At 50.2% G+C, this 19,742-nt stretch overlaps 2 protein-coding genes across 2 annotated transcripts in view; both read right to left on the bottom strand.

The window, feature by feature from the left end:
• The window catches only part of LOC142575709 (ras-related protein Rap-1b-like), a 138,453-nt gene that overhangs the window by 38,740 nt on the left and 79,971 nt on the right, over positions 1–19,742 (bottom strand). The window contains exon 2 of the mRNA XM_075685274.1: positions 6,345–6,518. Coding sequence (XP_075541389.1) covers positions 6,345–6,518 — 174 coding nt within the window. The remainder of the gene's footprint in view (positions 1–6,344; positions 6,519–19,742) is intronic.
• On the bottom strand, positions 2,874–4,772 carry LOC142573800 (uncharacterized). Its single transcript, XM_075683052.1, has one exon. It carries the CDS (start codon positions 4,770–4,772, stop codon positions 2,874–2,876), a length of 1,899 nt encoding a protein of 632 aa, XP_075539167.1.

Genomic DNA, 19,742 nt, shown 5'->3' on the forward strand with positions numbered 1-19,742 from the left:
CGAGGCGGTACTGCGAACCCGCTACTGCGACGACCGCCATGGCATTTTGGTTGGAGTATTCTGCTGCGTCGACGTAGGTTACGTCAGCGGCTTGGTCGTAGCGCTTTTGTAGTCGTTTAGCTCGTTCTGCACGTCGCTCCGGATTGTGTTCAGGGTGCATATTGCGAGGTATGGGTGGGATAACTAGTTGAGCACGAATGTTTGGAGGGATGGGTACTTTTGGTCCGAATTGGGTGGTGTAGGTTATGCCTAGGGTGCCTAGAATGTGCCTGCCCGTGGTGGAATTGGCGAGTCGTTCGTATTGGCTAATACGCTGCGCTTCAATAAGCTCGTCTATGGTGTTATGGATGCCGAGGGCGTCCAGTTTCTCGTTAGAAGTGGTGATGGGAAGATGTAGGGCTTGTTTATAGGCCCTCTTGATCATGGTGTTGAGTTTGAGCTTGTCAGTTGCATTGAGGCTAAGGTACGGGGCGACATAGGTGATCCTGCTCAGGGCGTAGGCGGTTACCAGGCGTATAAGGTTGCTTTCTTTCATCCCGTGATGTCGATTTCCGATGCGTGCAATGAGGCGAGTGGTTTGGTGTACATGATTATCTAATTGCTTGAGTATCTCCGTGTTTCTTCCGTTATGTTGGATGCGTAAGCCAAGGATACGAATGCTAGGTACAGTAGGTATGCGTTGCTGGTGCACGTGGAGTTCTATCTCGGGCGGGTGAGGGTCTGGGCGTCGACCTCCCCAAGTAGGCTTGTACAGAAGGAGCTCCGATTTCTGTGGGGAGCACGCCAGGCCGCGCGGTTCTACGTATGCAACGACCTCGTTGATGGCTTGCTGCAGCGTGTTTTGGATGTCCCCGTCGCTGCCCCCGGTGACCCACAGGGTGATATCGTCTGCGTAGAGGCTATGCTTGAGGTTGGGGATGCTAGCTAATGCAGGCGGTAGTCCGAGCAAGGCCACGTTGAACAGAAAAGGGGATAGAACCATTCCTTGCGGCGTGCCTTTGCTGCCGAAGTGAATAATTGGCGACTGCAACCCTCCGATGGTAATGGTGGCCGTGCGACCTGTAAGAAAATTCTTCACGTAGTTATATGCTCGATGACCAACCTGAAGTTGTGCTAGTTGGTTCAGTATGGCCTCATGCGTGACGTTATCGAATGCCTTGGTTAGGTCTAGTCCCAAGATGGCTTTGGTGTCCAGCCTGGAGCTTTTGTCGCCATCGATAATTTGGTGCTTGAGCTGAATCATGATATCTTGAGGAGAAAGTTTCGAGCGGAAGCCAATCATGGTATTGGGGTAGAGGTCGTTGTCGTTCATATGTCTTTGTAAGCGTGTGAGGATGACGTGTTCGAGGACCTTTCCGACACATGAAGTGAGGGAGATAGGACGGAGGTTTTCGAGTAGGAGGCGCTTCCCGGGTTTGGGAATCATAATAATTTTGGCATCTTTCCATTGTGAGGGGAGGTTTCCAGTTTCCCAGTATGCGTTAAAATAAGCTGTGAGGGCTAGTATAGAATCCTCATCTAGGTTGCGAAGCATTTTATTAGTAACGCCATCAGGTCCCGGGGCCGAGTTAGGGCGGAGTGCGAGGATGGCTTCCCGCACTTCTGCTGCTTGTATGGGCGCGTCCAGGTGGTCGTTAGCGGTGCCTGTGTATGCTGGAGCGGGTGTAGTAGGTTGAGGTCCTATGTATCGGTCTATCAGCTCTTGAAGAACTTGTGCGTCCGTGCCCGGATGGGTGTGAATAATTTTTTGCAAGTTGTGCTGTTGTGTGTTCTTGCTGTTGGCCGGATCGAGGAGGTAACGGAGGATATTCCACGTTTTGGGCAGGTTTGGTTGCCGCTCCATGCTGTCGCATGTGCTGTGCCAATTTTGACGAGTAAGTTGTCGTGCGTAGTCTTCGATGTGAAGGGTGAGAGTACTAATACGTTTCCTGAGCGTTCGGTTGAGCTTGTTGTGTTTGTATCTGCGTTGCAGACTGGCGAGGGCTTCCCACATATGCAGTAACTTGCTATCTGCCTCCTGCAGATTAGCTTCCTCAGGCACCAATTTAGTGGCTTCGCTCGCGTCTTGCAGCAAGGATGCGACCCAATCTTCGAAAGGGGGTTGGGTACCCGAGAAAGAGGTGAGGGCTCTGGCCTGCCGGAAAGCGTCCCAGTTCGTTATGCGGAGTTGACGGCCCTTAGGCTTTCGCGGGCCCGCTGGAACTTTTGTTTGGATTAAATAGTGATCGCTGCCCAAGTTGTCTTGTGTGTTGATCCAGTCTGCTTGTGGAATTCGTTTTGCGAATGTTAAGTCCGGAGTAGTGTCTCTGCTAACGCTGTTTCCCATACGGGTGGGACAAGTTGGATCCGTGACAAGAGTAAGACCTAGATTCTGTCCGTCAAGCCATAGTTGTCTTCCCTTTCGGCGGTCCATTGGGTATCCCCATGCCACCGCAGGGGCGTTTAGGTCCCCTACGATGAGCAGGGGGGCTCCCCTAGCTACTTGATCTGCTTTGGTGAAAAGTCGTAGAAACCTATGTTGTTGTTTGGGGCTGCTGTACACATTGAGGATGAAGAGACTCTGCTGCTTGCGCCTTGCAGACGGGATGATCTCCAGGAAAATGTGGGCTGCTGTATCAATGCCTGTGTGATGCTGTATAACCGGAATGTTTCGCTTAACTAGTGTGGTTACTTGGGGCCTGCGGTTGTCATCGCAAACTGCGGTGTATGCCGCGTATCCCGACAGCTTAGCCGCTACTCCGGTCTCTTGTAATGCGATAACATCGGGGGAAGTATGTGGTGCGAGAGAGGTAATATATTGCTCTAAGTGTGCTCGTTTTCGCCGGAAGCCCCGGCAGTTCCACTGCCAAATGCAGTAGGTAGCACGTTCTGGATTACTCGCAGCCATCTTTGTCGGGACGCGAGTACGGCTTCTTTAGGGGACCTGCTCTGGGACGGAGTAGGGTGTTTTCCAATTCTGTCAAACGGGTGTTGTGATTTTGAGCCAGAGTCGCGACCATGTCTTGAAACACTTTGCGCGTGTCGTCCATGTTTTCCTGTCGCTGTTGTTCTCTTGCCGCAAAGGCTTGCTCAATTCTGGGCAGTAGTAGCGTTTCTAGTTTCGCAGTAAGGAGGTTGTCCATTGCGCGTTCGAGAGCATTTGCAATGGAGGCGTCGAGTAACGTGGCAAGCTTACAGTCTATTGCTTCGTTCAGGTTGCGTTCTATCCGCTGTTGCAGCTCAGTGAGGGCCTCACAGTTGACATTTCCTTCTGAAGTGTATGCTGGTGGTGCCGCTGTTGAGATTGGTTCGAGAGCTTTGCGCTTGTGCGGGGTTGGTTGTTGGGTGGTGTGCGGGCAATCTATTGCAGGGACAGGAAGGATGTCTGCATTTGATGGTAAGTGTTTGGGTTGTGTGTCTGCAAGTTGTGATTTGAGCTTAGCGTTTTCTGTCTTGAGGTCTTGTATCTCAGCACGTAAGGATCGGAGCTCATGCATGAAGCTGTGCATGGTACCGTCGCTAACTGTGTTCACTGGGGTTGTTATAGGTTGTGAGGTGTGACCTGTGTGGGAGACAATGCTGGCCCAGCTTACCTTGGGGGGTGTGTCTTGCACTTTAACTGTTGTCGTTCGAAGGCTTGCGTTTCCTTGCTGCTGCGGTGGTGTTGAATCCGGTCCGCTCCGGGAGTGACTGCGTCCTTGTGACTGACTGCGACCTCGGGAGCGGCTGCGTCCACGAGACCGACTGCGTCCGCGTGAGTTGCTGCGTTCGGGAGCCTGCGGTTGTGGTGTCGGCTTCGGTGTTGGCAGAGCTGAGTCTCCATTTGCTGAAGTCGATGACCCCGTCTCCTGGTCCGCTCCTTGCTGTCCCAGTCGTAGGCGTTGCCATCGTCGTTGGAGTAGGAGGTGTGGTGTCTGGAAGCGGCGATGGCAGGACTTATCGCCAGTCGGGTGGCCTTTGCCGCAGAGCGCGCAGCAAGGGTGACAGGGGTGATCATCCGGTGGATTTACTGTGTCACAGCTCTTGCATTTCTTCTGGGTTGGAGTGGGGCATACATCGGCCCTGTGGCCGACGGTCCCGCAGATGTCGCAGACCTCGATGCGCTTCTTATGTAGATAGCATTTGTATTCTGCTCCGCGGTAGTAGACATGGTACGGTACTTGCTTTCCGTCGAATACGATGAGCACTGAATTAGTACTGCCCATTCGTCGGGCCTGCAGAATCGTAGGGTTCTTCTTGTAAACGAGACTGTTGGTAATGTCTTCTTCTGTGTCATATGCAGGGATGTTATGTATGACTCCTTTGGCTGTGTCCTCCGGCGGTGTGACGTATGCTGTGGCTGCGTAGCGGACTGCTCCGATGGGGAGGCTGCGGATGCGGCAGTATTTTTCGGCGTTAGACATGATTGGCGTGCTAACTACAATGACGTTATTATCCGTGCATGAGCGGTAAATGTCGTCCTCTGCTTCTTTGGTTGTAATGCCCGTGATCTGTAGTATTGAGTCGCGTATCTGGGCGTCTCCTAGTTTGGACACGTTGAAACCGTCTCTTGGGCGTATGACGATCTTGATATCGTTCTTCGGAAGTCGTGGTTGCCGTGGTGCGCGTGGGCGTAGTGCGGACTGCTGGGTACTCTTGGTGCGTGCGCTTGCTGTTGCACGGAGGGAGCCATGTATGGGTAGGGATGATGCCTGCGTAGTCTGTCGTTGCTTACGGTGGCTGACAAGCCACCCTGCCTCAACGGTAACTTCTTCGGGGGCTATTTCCGTGCCCTCAACCTCTACTACCTCCATAATGAGGGCAGGGGCTGCGCTTACTTGATCTCACGGGAAGAAAACAAGAGCTGAAAGGCAGAGAGATTAACCAGATTAAGTGTCCGGTTGGTTACTCGGGACACTTAGGCCATACACCACCTGACTGAGAAAGGACATGAAATAATTTTTCAGTGGCTGCCAAGTCCCTGTAGTATCATCGGCAGTGAACGTGCCGATCAAGCTGCTCGTTCGGTTCACGTAGAAGAGAACCGTCTCTCGATCCCGCTGTCTAGGACAGATGCTGCAAGGATGCTAGCTCCCCCTACTTGCTAGCTACGCCAATGCACTACATCAGAGTGGAATGAACCACATCTTATGCACGTCCGTTTATACACCCTGGATCCACACCCTGGATTGATAATGACACCAGGCTGCGTGGAGATGAGCGGGTGTCGCTTATCCATACTTAGACAACTCTCAGAGGGGTTTCTGCGTGCATTTTTTTTTTGTATAATTGCGACAGCAGTAAGCAATTATACAGATATTCCAGGTGCATTCCCGTAGAGACCACCGCCACAGCGCTGTCCTAGTATCGACGGTTCGTGCGTGGCACACACGTGCAGGTTAGAAAGATGGTTGTCTGACACTGCCTTTTTGAATGAATATCCGCGCGAAACAGAAAGCGCCAGAGCGCGTGCGCTGTGTTAAGCGCATGTGTTCTGTTCCTTCCCTGTTTCGCGCTGATAATTACTCACGAAGGCTGGAAGGCGTGATGAATGAAGTACGGAATGAAGTACGGGAACATGAATGCAGTGACATGAGGAAAGGAGGAAAAAATGTCGACGAGGACGAAGAGTTGAGCGGGAAGGCGCGCTGCAAGAAAAAAAAAAGGACATAAAAAAAGCAAATAAAAACCGGAACCAATCGTTTAGATTCACTTATCTCAGAGGAGACCAATCACTGAGAACCGTGGAGCTCCGAGGGAGGAGAGCAATCGCTGGGGATCACGAAGCCGGGAAGATAATAAAAAAATTGCAGTTTAATCGAAGGACTTTACCTAAACGCTCGAATAAAGCCAACCGTATTGTTCATCGCATTAACTCTCTTACTCCTTGGCAGCGCATTCTCATAAGCCGTTATAATACCGGCGACTGACTTCCCGTGCGCTGACAACTGACACTCTAAACTAGCTTCCCTTTAGTTACTGCCTCCTATAACCGGCGTCAGGCCACCTACTTCTAGTGATCTGTCCACAGAACAAATGACGACGCCAGAATCTCGATCTCAGTGTTAGTTCAGTCCCTACGCTACTGCCGGACGTTTCTGTCGACAAATGCCAAAGCGGAGTGTTTTTTTTTTTACCACTTACCATTGGTCGTGACGAGGCGAGTTACGGGAATTGGAGAACGAGCAAAAAAAAAAAGAGAGAAAAAAGAAAGGCATACCATCCACGTTCAGAACGCCCCGTATCCTTCCCGTCACGAACCCTTGCAGCTCTGAGCCGGCGGTCCTTGCCGGCAGATGGCGAGGGGCATCGAGGTTATCGAGAACCGGTCCCCTTGCTCCGAACACAGGTTCGATGGCAAGAGATAGTCCGCTCTACACACGTACCTCGAATCTTGGCGATGAGATGCCACAGCTGGGCCGCCTCGTGGAAGGACTGCATGCTGTCGAGGGAGAAGACGAGCACGAAACCCCGACCCGAGCGGATGCTGAGCTCGCGCATGGCCGGGAAGTGATGGGAACCCGCCGTATCCAGGATGTCCACCGTGTGGTAAATGCCGTCTGCAAGAAGCGCAGCAGTACCATAGTCAGTCGACCGAAGACCCGTTTTAACCCCACAAAGCCCACAGCATGTATTTCTTTTTTTTCTTTTTTTTTTGCTACGCGTGAGTTTTATACATGTAGATTCAGATTCGTGGGGAAATCACTTGTTCTTACTCAATGAATTAAAAATAGAATAAAGATAATGGAAATGACTGTGGATGAAAAAAAAAGAAGCTTGCCGCAGGCGGGGAACGATCCCTCGTCTTCGCATTACGCGTGCGATGCTCTACCAATTGCGCTACCGCGGTGCCGTCTGCTCGTCCATTTCCTTGGGTATTTATGTTTCCTGCTAGAATCCTGGGAGTGTTAGCCAGCGCCACCACTCATAAACCTTGGCGGCGGATGTGGAACATCCTTTCTGCCGCAGGCGTCACGAGTACGTGATCTTTTTGGGTGAGGGCCAACTGGTCGATAAACCCACGCATGCTCGTTTCTCAGCAGGTGTGGAATCTGCCTCATTCGTCTTTTTTTTTTCTTTTTTTTTTGTCAGATAGAACAACCTCTGCAGCTCCTTTAAACCCCGCATCATCTTACCGGGGCCGCGTGTACACGGCGTGTGTGCCGAAGGGATGCTCATTTTTGCCATTACAGCACAGGTGTTTCTGGGAACTGCTCCGAGAAGGAGACGGGAGGCCTGTGTCACTCCCGCGAGGCAGCGACGGGCGCGCGTTGGAAGGAGCATGGTTAGCTTAAAAGGCCTCGGAGCCTCGAGGACTCGCACGGAACTGAGACTATTTTACTTTTCGTTGAACCCCCCCCCCCCCCTTTTTTTTTTTCCACGTTGAGCGCCTGTAACGGACGCAGGAGCCCGCGCAAGACTCAGGCCATCGAAGCGAAATCCAATAGGGGAACAGCGGCGGGAGCGTTCTCGGAATCGAAGGCTCCTCGAAGAGAACGTCTTTGCGTTTTATTCGAACGACTCCTGGGTGCCAGGAGCTGTCACTGAAATTGGCTGTAAGAGCCCGCTGCTATAATAGTGCCGAGAGAAAAGTAAAAAGCCTCGTGAACACCAATGTGCAGATATGTTTCCTATACCAAAAGGGGGGAAAAGAAAACATCAGCCGTATTCAGCGATTTCTTCGGCTCTCCGCTCGTTTACTGCGACAGCAGCAAGCCCTCATAGTGGAAACAGGAATCATGTTTAAGTACTTCTTCCTCGCACTGCACACACACCGCTGCCTTCGTTAGCTACAGTATCGAAATTGTTGTGCAGCATCCGAAACACAAGCACAGAAGCCACCGCTAGCCAAATGTGCTTCATTTCATTTCTTCACCCTTGCCCATCTGGAGTGACGTGGTAGGCGTGCCACCAGTCAAAACTCTTAGGGTTTCGTTGAAAAAAAAAAAAAGCTATTTCTCAACGCGCACGTTTGTGAATTGCCTAATTTCTGAAGTCGTTTCAGTGAAACAATAATAATTAACCCTTTGGTTCCGTATTCCTTCATTGAGATCGAAGTTACCGATCATGTTTTATTTTGCCACTGTGACGTTCGCATACCGCAATCTGTTCGCGATAAGCAAGCATGCCGTTATGCACGTTGGTGTCACCGCGTTGGCCTTCCTCGCAGGGGAACGACTCTGCTTTCGCTAACGCGTACTGACACAACACCGAAACAAAAGCAGCGCACCAACGCAGGGGAGCAGAAACCGACAAAGGAGAGGACGACAAGCTGTTCTTTCCGGAACAATACATCCTATTCCGCCAAGCGCGTTATCCGAAAGCATGGTCCGCGTTCTCCCTATCGATCTTGATTGCGCGCGCGTTTCGGGAGGGGGGCGGGGGGTGGCCCTGGTGCGGACGGGTACAATTTTCGATACACGCGGCTCGGCGCCGTCAAGCCATCTCGCAACGGCCATGTAGAGACGAGGCGGGGATCGATGTGGTTCCTGCTTCTCCGCCAGACCTCGTTATGCGGGGATTTGATGAAGCAACGCACCACTCCTGTGCGGTTGTTACACAGTGTTCTCGTCTCGGCGGAAAGGAATGCGTAATTTCTTTCTTTGCACGTTCCTTCAATGGCGATGGTTTGTGTGGCCGTGCTTGGAAGTGTACGCGTGTTTATGTTTGTGCGTGGTGTGTGTGTGTGTCACTGTGCGTGGGTGAAGGTATGATGCGTTCGCAGGGGATATATTTGTCGATCCGTCTGCTCGTTAACCCCCGTTTGTGACTCGACAGCGAACGGCAAAAAATTTCGCCCAGCAAAGCAACGTCACTTAGCTTTATGCTCTCCGGCAGCAACAAGCGCCGAGCACGCCTTTTGGGGTCAAATAGCTCTTATTTAATTCAAATCCGTGGTATTACGTGCCAGAACCACGATCGGGTTAGGAGGCACGCCGTAGAGGGGGACTCCAAATTGTTTTTGACCATCTGGGGTTCTTTAACGTGACCCATATATCTCCGTAAACGAGCGTATTTCCATTTCGCCCCATTGAAATACAGCCACGGCCGCTGCGGGGATCGAACCCACGACCTCCATCTCAGCAGCACAATGCCATAGCCACGGGGCTACCGCGGTCGGTAAACGTACTTTTGCAGCTCTCGATGTAAATTGCCAGCCGGCAAAAATAAAGTGCAATCCGCGGGCTCTTTTGGTTGCAAATACAACAGATTCACACAAGAATGTTATCTTGTCGCTGCAGCACGATTGCTGTGGACAGCTCGAAAGCACTTATCGACTTATGTATGTCGACGTCTCACAAAGTATATCGACGTCTCACGCTATGTCGATATACCTTTTTTTTTTTAAGGGCGTGTATGTTCGCACCCGGGCGAGCGTACTACGTACTGCTGCGTTTGTCACGGCTGAATTTCAGTACAGCTGGTTGTTCGAATTTGCTGGAATCAAATATTCTATCCTTCTTTATAATGGTAACAATAGTGACTGGTAATAATTCATGTGATGTTGCCTCGTAAACTTGCGCTGTATACAAGAGACGTTCCGAAAGGATATTTCGTCATCTATTTTCACACGGGAACTTTATTGCCAAAAAAGAAGAAAAAAATATACACCATGGAATCGTGAATTATACAACTTGCATTATTTTTGCACATAGTGGCTACCGACATTAAGACATTTTTCGTAGCGTGCAAACTGAAGAAACCACTCTGGTAAAAACTCGGTGCCCTGCGAAGCAAGGAATTGTCGCGCAGCCTTCTCCACAACAGCGTTGTTTGAAAGTGACGTCCTGAGTGTGTGGCTTTAAACGCAGGGAACGTGTGCCCATTCATACTGCATAACAGCACGCGCTTCCATTGGCGACCGCGTTGTCGGCACACGTAAATCTGTCATCGTGATTTGCACTCGAATAGCCTCGGGCACGACGGTCTGCCGCTACCCTCTCTTCTTCGGCGCTCTGCGCATGCGTAGTTCCTCCTCCGCTGACTCTAAGAATTAAATTATGAGGTTTCACGTGCCAAAACGACTTTTTGATTATGAGGCACGCCGTAGTGGGGGACTCCGGAAATTTTGACCTACTGGGGTTCTTTAACGTGCACCTAAATCTAAGTACACGGTTGTTTTTGCACTTCGCCGCTGTTGAAACGTGGCCGCCGTGGCTGGGATTCGATCCCGCGCCTCGGAGTTCCCTCCCACGGCGTTCCTCATAATCCAATAGTGTTTTTCTCGAGCAAAACTCCAGAAATTATGTTAAACAAGGTACATGAATTGTACCGAAAAAGCGCTGACACAATGTGGCGCGACGTTTGTAACATTGATATTACTAGGCGAAAGAAAAAATAATAGGAAACAAGACAATTTACACGTATTAACAGATTAACAGAGTAACTAGCCCAAGCCAGCACGCTCTTAAGGTAAGCAAAAAAAGAAAAAAAATTATGAATGCATAGAATTTATTTATAGGAAAGACAGAGAAGTCGACCTGAGCTAGTTCGCTCTAGTCTGCTACTCTGCACTGGGGAAGAGGGAAGGGGAGGGAAAGTACTGGGATGGATGATGATGATAAGCGAAGTGGTGAGTGCTTATGTACATGAGACAGTTGTCTCGCTAGAATCGCTCGTCGAGCTTGGTGTCCTGCAGAAACTTCAACAATACTTTTGTTGCACGCATTGAAATTGCAGTGTCAGGCCATGGGCCGAGGATAGCTTCCTTCGACAGTAGTTGTCTGCCAACGCTGGCTAGGAAACTGTCTAACGTCCTTCGCTCCAGCATATATGCTGGGCAGTCGCACAGTACGTGTTGCAATGTTTCGGGCATCTGGCAGTGTTCACAGACAGGGCTGTTCGATTGGCCGATGAGGTGTGCGTAGCGACGGGTGAAAGCAACGCCGAGCCGAATCCTGTGTAGCAATGATGTTTTGCTCCGTGTAAGCTTCGGGGGCAAACAGAATTTACCTTCTGGGTCAATCATATGTAGACGTCTGTGAATGTGGTCATAGTGGGCTCTGTAAGCCTTTGTAAGGTCCTGCATGAGTGCCTTGATCATGGAGTAGGTGTCAGGTCGCGAGTAGGCAATCCGTACTTCATCAGAGGAAGAGGAGGCCGATCTTGCCTCACTGTCAGCGAGTTCATTGCAAAAACACCACAATGGCTAGGCACCCATTGAAAGGTGATCACGTGGCCACTTAACTCGGCAGTGTGATGAAGTTCGACGATTTCCAGCACAAGCAGATAGTATGGTCCTGTCTTTAAAAAGTATTTTAGGGCCTGTAGCGCTGATTTGGCATCGCACAATATCGTCCATTTATCGGGTGTCTTTGTTCTCATAAAAAGGACAGCCTCGCGTATTCCCGCAAGTTCCGCAGCCGTAGATGTCGATTTGTAGTGTAATCGAAATCGTCGAGTAATTCCGAGTTGTGGGATGACAAATGCGGCTGTTGTGGCAGATGGCGTGACCGAACCATCGGTATATACTTGTGCAGTCCCACTATATAATGTAAATATAGGGGACAGGGTGACCTGCTTCAAGCCAATGGAGGAAACGTGAGATTTCTTCATAATTCCGGGTATCTGAAGCCTCACTAGCGGTCTTGGCAATGTCCATGGAGGTGTCGCGGGGACATCGGTGGCCTGGAATCTTGCAGGTATAATGCTTGCGTGACATGCAATAGCTTTAGAAAAAACACAATCAAGGTTGATGCTTGGAAGTGTTGACAGTGGATGGTGTGAGTGTCTGGTTAGCAGGCGAAGATAGGTTCGCACAGGTTCACAAGACCTGTATATGTCGATTGGACAAGCCCTTGCTTCCGCTATTGTGCCCTTAGTTGACGTGCAGCGTGGCAAGCCAAGACATATCCGTAGTGCTTGTGCCTGAAGGCTCTCCAGCGTGCGTATACAAGATGACCCCATGTTAGATAACACAGACATGCTGTAGCGTATGTAGCCCACAAAAAGTGCCTGGTACGCTTGGAGCAAACTTCGCTCAGAGGGGCCCCATCTCAGTCCTGATATTACACGAAGAACGTGTATGAAGTTGGTCAGTTTAGCCCTAAGCGCAGTAACATGTTTGGTCCAAGAAACACTGCGGTCTATTATCACGCCAAGAAATCTCTGGTGGGTGACTTAAGGGAGCGCCGTTCCGTCGACAACGATTGGATAATGTGACATTGATTTGCGCGTGAATGCCATGACTGCACACTTAGTTGCTGTGAGTTGCAGGCCTCTACGGCGCAACTACTTCGCCGTAATGGTAGCCGTACGTTGAAGCCTTGCACGCACTTGTGGACGTGTGACCCCAGATGACCAGATACAAATATCATCCGCGTACATACTGATACGCGCTGTTTCAGCTAGCTCGCCTGCAAGGCCCACCAGTATGATATTGAACAATATTGGGCTAAGGACACCACCCTGCGGAACACCCCTGCGAACATCATGTCTATCAGTCTCGCCATCCGAAGTGGACATGAAAATTGTGCGGCCACTGAGGTAACTCTGCAGCCATGCATACATCCGGCCACCAACACCAATATCTTCAAGCGCCTGAAGAATCGAATGGTGGAAGACGTTGTCGTAGGCACTTTTGATATCCAGAAATATTGCGCATACCAGGCGATGGCGTCTCTTTTCCTGTTGAACAGAGGATACTAGGTCGATCACACCGTCAATGGATGATCGGCCTCTTCTGAATCCATTAATGAAATCAGGAAGTCCATCACTTTTCTCGAGTAGCCATTCCAGTCTGCTCAGTACCATCCGCTCCATCACTTTACCGACACAGCTTGCCAAGGCTATTGGCCGATAATGTGAGAGATCATGTGGGCATTTCCCAGGTTTTAGCAAAGCCACAAAACGACTGCACTTCCAGTGATTAGGCACAGTTGCTGTGTCCCACGTAGAGTTGTGGAGCGTCAGGACAATTTCTCGAGCTTCTACTCCAAGATGCATGACAAATCGCGGAGTACGTAATTCCGTCTGGTCCTGGACAAGTTGACCGGCGGGAAGTAGATATCGCAGCGTCGAGCTCGTGCATAGTAAAAGGCGCGTCCAGACGGTGATCATTAGATGATGGGAAAGTCAGTCGTGAATGCGTTGGTGTATCGTTTGAAGGGCTCACAAGTAATTTTCAGAAGTCATCGACGACCTCAACTTCACGCCGGCCTTGCCGTATGGCCACAACGCTGAACGGGTCAATCTGTTGTGGAGGCGAGCGAAGGCTTCGTACTATTTTCCAAATTCTAGAGAGAGGGTTTCTCGGATCCAGAGAGCCACAGAATGATCTCCAGCATTGTTTGTCAAGCTTGTCAAGGTGGCGCAGGACATGACGCTGAGCCCGGCGTGATGCAGTGACGTCTAATGGTGATTTGGTCCTTCTGTATTTCCGTTCTGCTCGACGCCGTATCGCGCGAAGACGCTCGTACTGGTCATCAATAGGTGATCTAGGTGAAGGTGCGCTGAGGTGTTTTGTTGTGTCACGTAAAGTTGTCGCGACGAAATCTTCAATATTGGATGGTGCTTGGATGGCTTGACATGCGGTGGTCACAGATTCTCGAAATGTTGGCCAATCGATAGAACGCACAGTGTGCGGAGCTGGGGGATGTAACCATTTCAACTGAATATATGTTAGTAGGGGGTCACTTTTATGGTTGTCGAGATCAGTACACCATCGTGTAGCAGACAGCAGGCTTTTTGAAACAAACGCAATGTCAAGACAACTGCTGTAGTAAGAGCCTCGAAAGTATGTTGGCGAGCCATCATTGATCACCATCAAGCGTTGACTAAGCATGAAGTCAGCCAAGTCTCTACCGCGGGCGTTCGTCGAACCAGAGCCCCACATGGGATGGTGGGCATTAAAGTCACCGATGACTATGTGGCGACCTGGACAAGCTTTCAGTATGGACAGCAAATATGAACAGTCTATGCTCGACGTTGGGGGTATATATCCGCCAATTACTGAGAATGTGCGCCGCTTGTACTTCAGCGTTATGCAAACGTACTCGTTGGAAGCGTGTGCAGGAATGTCTTTACGAAGGCACGTTAAGTTCCGACGAACAAAAGTGAGCACTTTGCCTAAATTGTGATCATTTCTTGACCACAGTGGCACATATCCAGATACGCGTAGTAAAGACGTCATGTTTGATTCACATATTACAGCCACTGGAAACTGGTATTTGAACATCCATTGCCGAAAGTCTGCGAGGCGGCCTCGTAGGCCTCTGTCATTCCACTGCATTATTGCAGATCTTCGTAATTGGTTTTCAAAGAGAGCGCCATGATGTCTTCTTATAGAGCCGCGAGGAGCGGTTCTAAAGCGTCTAGAACATGTAGCGCGGTCTTAGCAACCGGCGTCTGTAGTCCGCAGAGAAGTGAACGCATCGTAGTTATCAGGTGTTTCAGCATACTTCGTACATTTTCATTTTCTGTCTTATCATTCTCAACCACCTTTGTAGACACATCACCCGACGCATTTATGCCTGTTTGTTTGGGTGGGAGCGACGGCCAGTCAATGTCAGAGTCGGTCGGCGGAAGCGCCGTTTTATGCAGCGCATGTGTTCCACGTGCTGCTGCCGAAGAAGGTACGCCGGGCCCGCATCTTGATCGCAGAAGCAAACTTGGCAAGCGAGGAGTTTGCCATGCGGCCGATGGTCCATCTGTACGGGAAGTACTCTTGTCTTGCTGTCGTCTGTGTCGCGATCGGCGTCTGCGGCGGCGTATCGATGTAGCAGCCTGTCTGTGAGTGTGGTTGTCCCGCACCATCTTTCGAAGCACTGACATTTCGTCCTTGATTTTCTGGCAGTGTTTTGATGTCGCTTCATGTGGACCGGCGCAATTAGGACATTTTAGGGCAGTAGCATCGCAGCTATGATTTTGATGGGCTCTTCCACACCGTTGGCATGTTACGCCGCCCTTGCAAGCTGCGCTTACGTGTCCTATTTTGAAACACTTCCGACACTGCACCAGTTTTGGCACGTCAGGGCGCACACGGTGTCTTACGTACCCTACTTTTACGTAGTCAGGTAATGTTTCAGAGTCAAAGACTATTTTAATACACCGGGATTGACCGAAGCGGTGAATCTGCACTATTGGTGCGGTGGAATTCAAAAGCCTCTCGAGGTCAGTGTCTGCGATTTCTTTGTCCACGTCAGAAGTAACGCCAGTCGAGGTTCCTTTTCCATACGCAAAGAAGGAGCGCACTGGGATGTTTCCCAGCAGTGTGGCAGCCTTCAGCGTATCCAGAATTGACTTGTTGTTTGCGTCAACCGAAAGGATGTTCCTCCGTGCGTTAATTCTGATCTCGCTGACTTGGCCTGGCGCAATTCGCTCAAAGTACTCTGTTAAGCTCTGCCTCTTCAAGGTATTCAGATCGTCGTTAGCTGTGGTAGGGACGTAAGCAACAGTGAATGATTGCTTACCAGCGTCCTGCCTCGGCAACGATTCACTGTCTGTTGATGTCCTCCTGAGTTTTCTCTTCAAACGGCGACCCACGGCAAGTGTGAAATCGTTATATAACCAAACCTTATATATAGCCTTCATTGATTACGAAAAAGCGTTTGATTCAGTCGAAACCTCAGCAGTCATGAAGACATTACGGAATCAGGGTGTAGATGAGCCATATGTAAAGATACTGGATCCGATTCCATTTCTTCAACCGTTGAGCTGTCGGAAGATTCAAGGGCGATAGTGGAAAAGCCAGTGCGGTCCCTTGTCTTCGATGCAGCCAGTGGTGGACGACCACGGTCAAACGCTTGGTTGGGATTCCTATCCCCCATCCCGGAGGATGATGCTGTGCCCTTTGCACAGCCTCTGATGTCGAAAAACGTCCGAGACACAGGAAAATGAAGAGACCACAGCTATAGGCGTTCCTCTTCCGAGGCACTTCCAAGAAAAAAAAACATAATAACACAAATAAATATAAAAGCAACTTCGAAACGATAGTATAGCTTCCCTGTTTCTTATTCTCCTTGTTAGATCACTCCTAAGGCGTCGGTCGGAAACAGCTCGCTCTTCAGTACAAATTCCACTCGGAGGCCGAGAAACAGAGGGACATCGCGCAGTCTCTCACCGTTAGCGCTACTGCTAGGGCAGCCAATTTCTCCGGGACAAGTCTTACCCTGATTGCAAAATGTCGAGTCGGCCGAACTTAAACGCGAGAGCGGAGGCTGGAAAAATGTTAAATAGTGAAAGAAAAATGACTGCAACAAAGGGAGGAAAAATAACAGTTCGGAAATGTGAAAAAGAAACAACAACTAGCAACAAAGACGAACAACGACGAAGACAGCCCGAGACGAAGTGCGTTTAGGGCTGCACGACTTGGGGGCCGGAAACTCGGGTGAGAGGGACGAGAGAGAGAGAGAGAGAGAGAGAGAGAGAGAGAGAGAAATTGAGAGAAAGAGAGGCGTTGAATTGAAGGAGGAGGGAAGAACAAGCAGAGACGTGGGGGTGAGGGAGGTATGCGTTTGGTGCAAACTGTCGCCCTGCTCTGCGCGGGCATAAGAGGCCTAGGGGGCCTGAAAGGAGAATAGGGAGAAGAACGGGGGAGGATGGGGGGGGGGGGGTGGGCTGTTGTGCGCGAAAGACGACGGCGCTGTTAATTGCCGCTGGGCGGTGGCCGCTGAGGGCCGCCCCGCGCTAATTAAGTCATTAGGAGCACGGTGCGGCGGTACAGCGGGCTCGTCTATACATGCGAACGAAGCGTCCCCCCTCGGTCGACACACACGGCCTTGCAAAGCACGGGGCGCAACACTGCGGGTCTGCGGGCCGATCCAGGCACGGAATTTTCCCAGCGGTACATAGTGTTGTCTTGCTGCTCCTTTTGGCAGCGTGATATGAGCCAGGCGTGTATACAGGTGATCTGATGCAGCGCCGGCACTAATTTGTGTCGCGACTAGGAAAATATTACCCGCTTGCACATGCGCGCACGCTCTTTGCACATATGAGCAATGTTCTCGTTTTCGTTTGTTTTTTACCGGATGACCGGTTCGCCGCGACGAATACTCACGCAACAATGTTACGTTCGCAACAGTGAAAGGGACGGCGCGAATAAAATTTGGGGAAAATTCGCGCAACTTTCGGTGGTTACGTATAATTGACAGAGAGCGTCGGTCATTATACATGACCGACGCTCTCTGTCAAGACTGCCGCGATGAGCGAAGGTGACAATTAATTTAAAATTATATTCTGGAGGAATTATGTGCCCAAACTACGATGTGATGTTGAGACAAGGCTTATTGGGGGACTCTGGATTAAATTGGGCTACCTGGTATTCCGTAAGGTGCCCCCAAAGCACGGACGGGACACGGGCGCTTCTGCCCCCATCGAAATGTGGCCGCCGCGGCCGGGATTTCATGCCGCGACCTCGTACTCAGCAACGGACCGCCTTAGCCACTGAGCTAGCACCTGCCGCGGCGGCTTAGCGGCCATGGTTTGTTGCGCTGCTAAGGACGAGGTCGCAGGATCGAATCCCGGCCGCGGCGGCCGCATTTCGATGGGCGCAGAAACGCCTGTGTCCCGTGCTTTGGGTCCACGTTAAAGATACCATGGCGGTCAAAATTAATCCGGAAGGCCCCTTACTAGGGCGCGCCTCACAATAAAATCGTGGTTTTGTCACGTAAAACCCCAGAATTCGATCAGCCGCTATTCAAGCAACCACGACGGGTAACAGTGCTAACTGATCGAGGAATGCTACTGGAACCAAGTTTCATCAAAGGGATGAAGACATGTTCACTTGTAGAAACGTTCGCTTCGGCGCCATTGCTTGTTCGACGACTGCAGATCAGATCGAGCCTACACGTTTCTGCGAACTTCTGTCTTCCGAAACTGCAGTGACGATACATATATTTATGCGTGTGTGTGTGCATGCGTGTGTGTGGGTTGGGCGCGCGTTTGTTTCTCTCGCTCTGTCTCCTTTCCACCTTTCTGTCTACTGTTGCAACTCTCCAAGTGTAGGGCAGCAAACCGGATATTTGTCTTTCTGTTGATCTGCCTGCCCTTCCCATTTCATCTGTTCTCTCTCTCGAATTCGTAACCACGTCGACACAGAAACCAGATCACCTTTCAGTAGCTGCCGAGTCACAGTTGCATTATCGGCAGTGAGCGTGCCGATGAAGTTCATCGCTTAGCCCATTGTTAAGAGCAGCGTAATCGACCCCGCTTTCAAGAACCAAAACAGTATTGTCCGCTTAAAGCGTGATTTCTGAAGTCGAATGGGTGGCGCTTCAGACATGCGTGATTACAATTCCTCGTTCTCCCTAGACCCTGAATTAATCATTCAGTTTCGTTCAAGGCGACCCCTCAGAGCCGTGAGTTTATGCGTAGATTCTATACAGCAGGACTTGGCGTGAGTCATCAATGCAGCAATGGCAACAGATCCGGCTGTACTTGCAGCGTTTCATACGCTGCAACTGAATGTCTGGTACGTCGTTATCTGCCGTGCCATGGCGATGTCAGACTAAAGCTAACGAAAAGAATAGCAGACAGAGAAGATTCCGGGCATCGACGACAAAAAAAAAAAAAAAAGACATTCGCTGTATATGTGCATAATCCTGGTCCATGTGCTCGGATTCTGTTTGGGAGGAAAGAAAAAGAAGATAATAAAGAGAAACGCGCTTTTTGCAACAAGAGTTGAGACGCTGAAGGCTTGCTTTTATTTTGATGTTTTGCATTCGGAACGTAAGCATTGAAAGTAAGCACCGCGCAATCCGCTTATAGAGCATCTTCAAGCGTATACGACTACGGCGATCTTAACAAGGAGAAGACGAATTAGGAGAGACATAAGGCGCAACTTTAAACATAGCGCTTGCGTCCCTTAAAAGCATCGTGGAGAATATTGAGAGGCAGCATCCGGATGGCCTCATTTCATGGGCACGTGCGGCATATGGTTAGAATTTTCGCGCGACGTGAAGTACAAAGAAATGAACGCCCGAGAAGACTGATGCCCCGTGCGGTTATCGTCTCGCGCAAGTATAAAGACACTTTCGAGCCGTTATGTAAACGACACGCTTGACCATTAAAGTAGCGTCGCGGAGGGAGCATAATTGGATTGATAGCTTGTGCTTGCTAACGTGCGTATGTGTGTGTGTGCGTGTGTGTGTGTGTGAGCGCAGAACACACTACCCTTAACGTGCGTTTGGTAGCGCTGAACAGTTAATGCCTATTGGTGACTCGCAGCAAATGGCTACGACTGACGCTGGTTACGACGGCATCAAATAATACGAATAATGCGGGCGCTAATGTTCGCTTTAAGCGGAGATTCGATGGATGCGGGAAACTGCACAAACACGAGAGATAATGACGTGCGCCGATCTCAAGCGAGGTTTCTCACAAAGCGGTAATTTGCATAAAGCAATTTAACCAATAGGGACCAGGCCTTTAACGACGCCTTATTCAATCGATGATTGAAACAAATGCACGGATCCATAACAAGCCCCGCTCGATGCTTCTGTAAGCAAAAATTAGTGCGTTTTAATTCCTGGCGCACAACTGTGGCATGTTCACGTAGAAACTCGTGTTGAAACTATTGTTCCTCTTGCCTGCTCCTGTAAAAAAATATAACTAAAATAAATAAAAAATCTCCGCTGTCCGTGCAAGAGCAGAGAGGGAGGGGGGAAAGTGAGACATTTATTATGATCCAAAAGCCGAGAGATCGGCCTGAATCGATGTTCTGACCTGCTACTGCAGCATTGGCAGGTGACGAGACTTTTTATGAGGGCTATATCTTCGATTTATCGTAAATGTGTCAAACAGGTTAAGAATGACTATACGGTTTAAGTGTCGCTGTGTAGCTGAAA

The sequence above is a fragment of the Dermacentor variabilis genome, chromosome 3, assembly GCF_050947875.1.
Source record: "Dermacentor variabilis isolate Ectoservices chromosome 3, ASM5094787v1, whole genome shotgun sequence".
Taxonomy (NCBI): domain Eukaryota; kingdom Metazoa; phylum Arthropoda; class Arachnida; order Ixodida; family Ixodidae; genus Dermacentor; species Dermacentor variabilis.

Bases quoted from the DNA above. Each gene is read 5' to 3' on its own strand.
- LOC142573800 (XM_075683052.1), bottom strand. From the start codon at position 4,772: ATGGAGGTAGTAGAGGTTGAGGGCACGGAAATAGCCCCCGAAGAAGTT.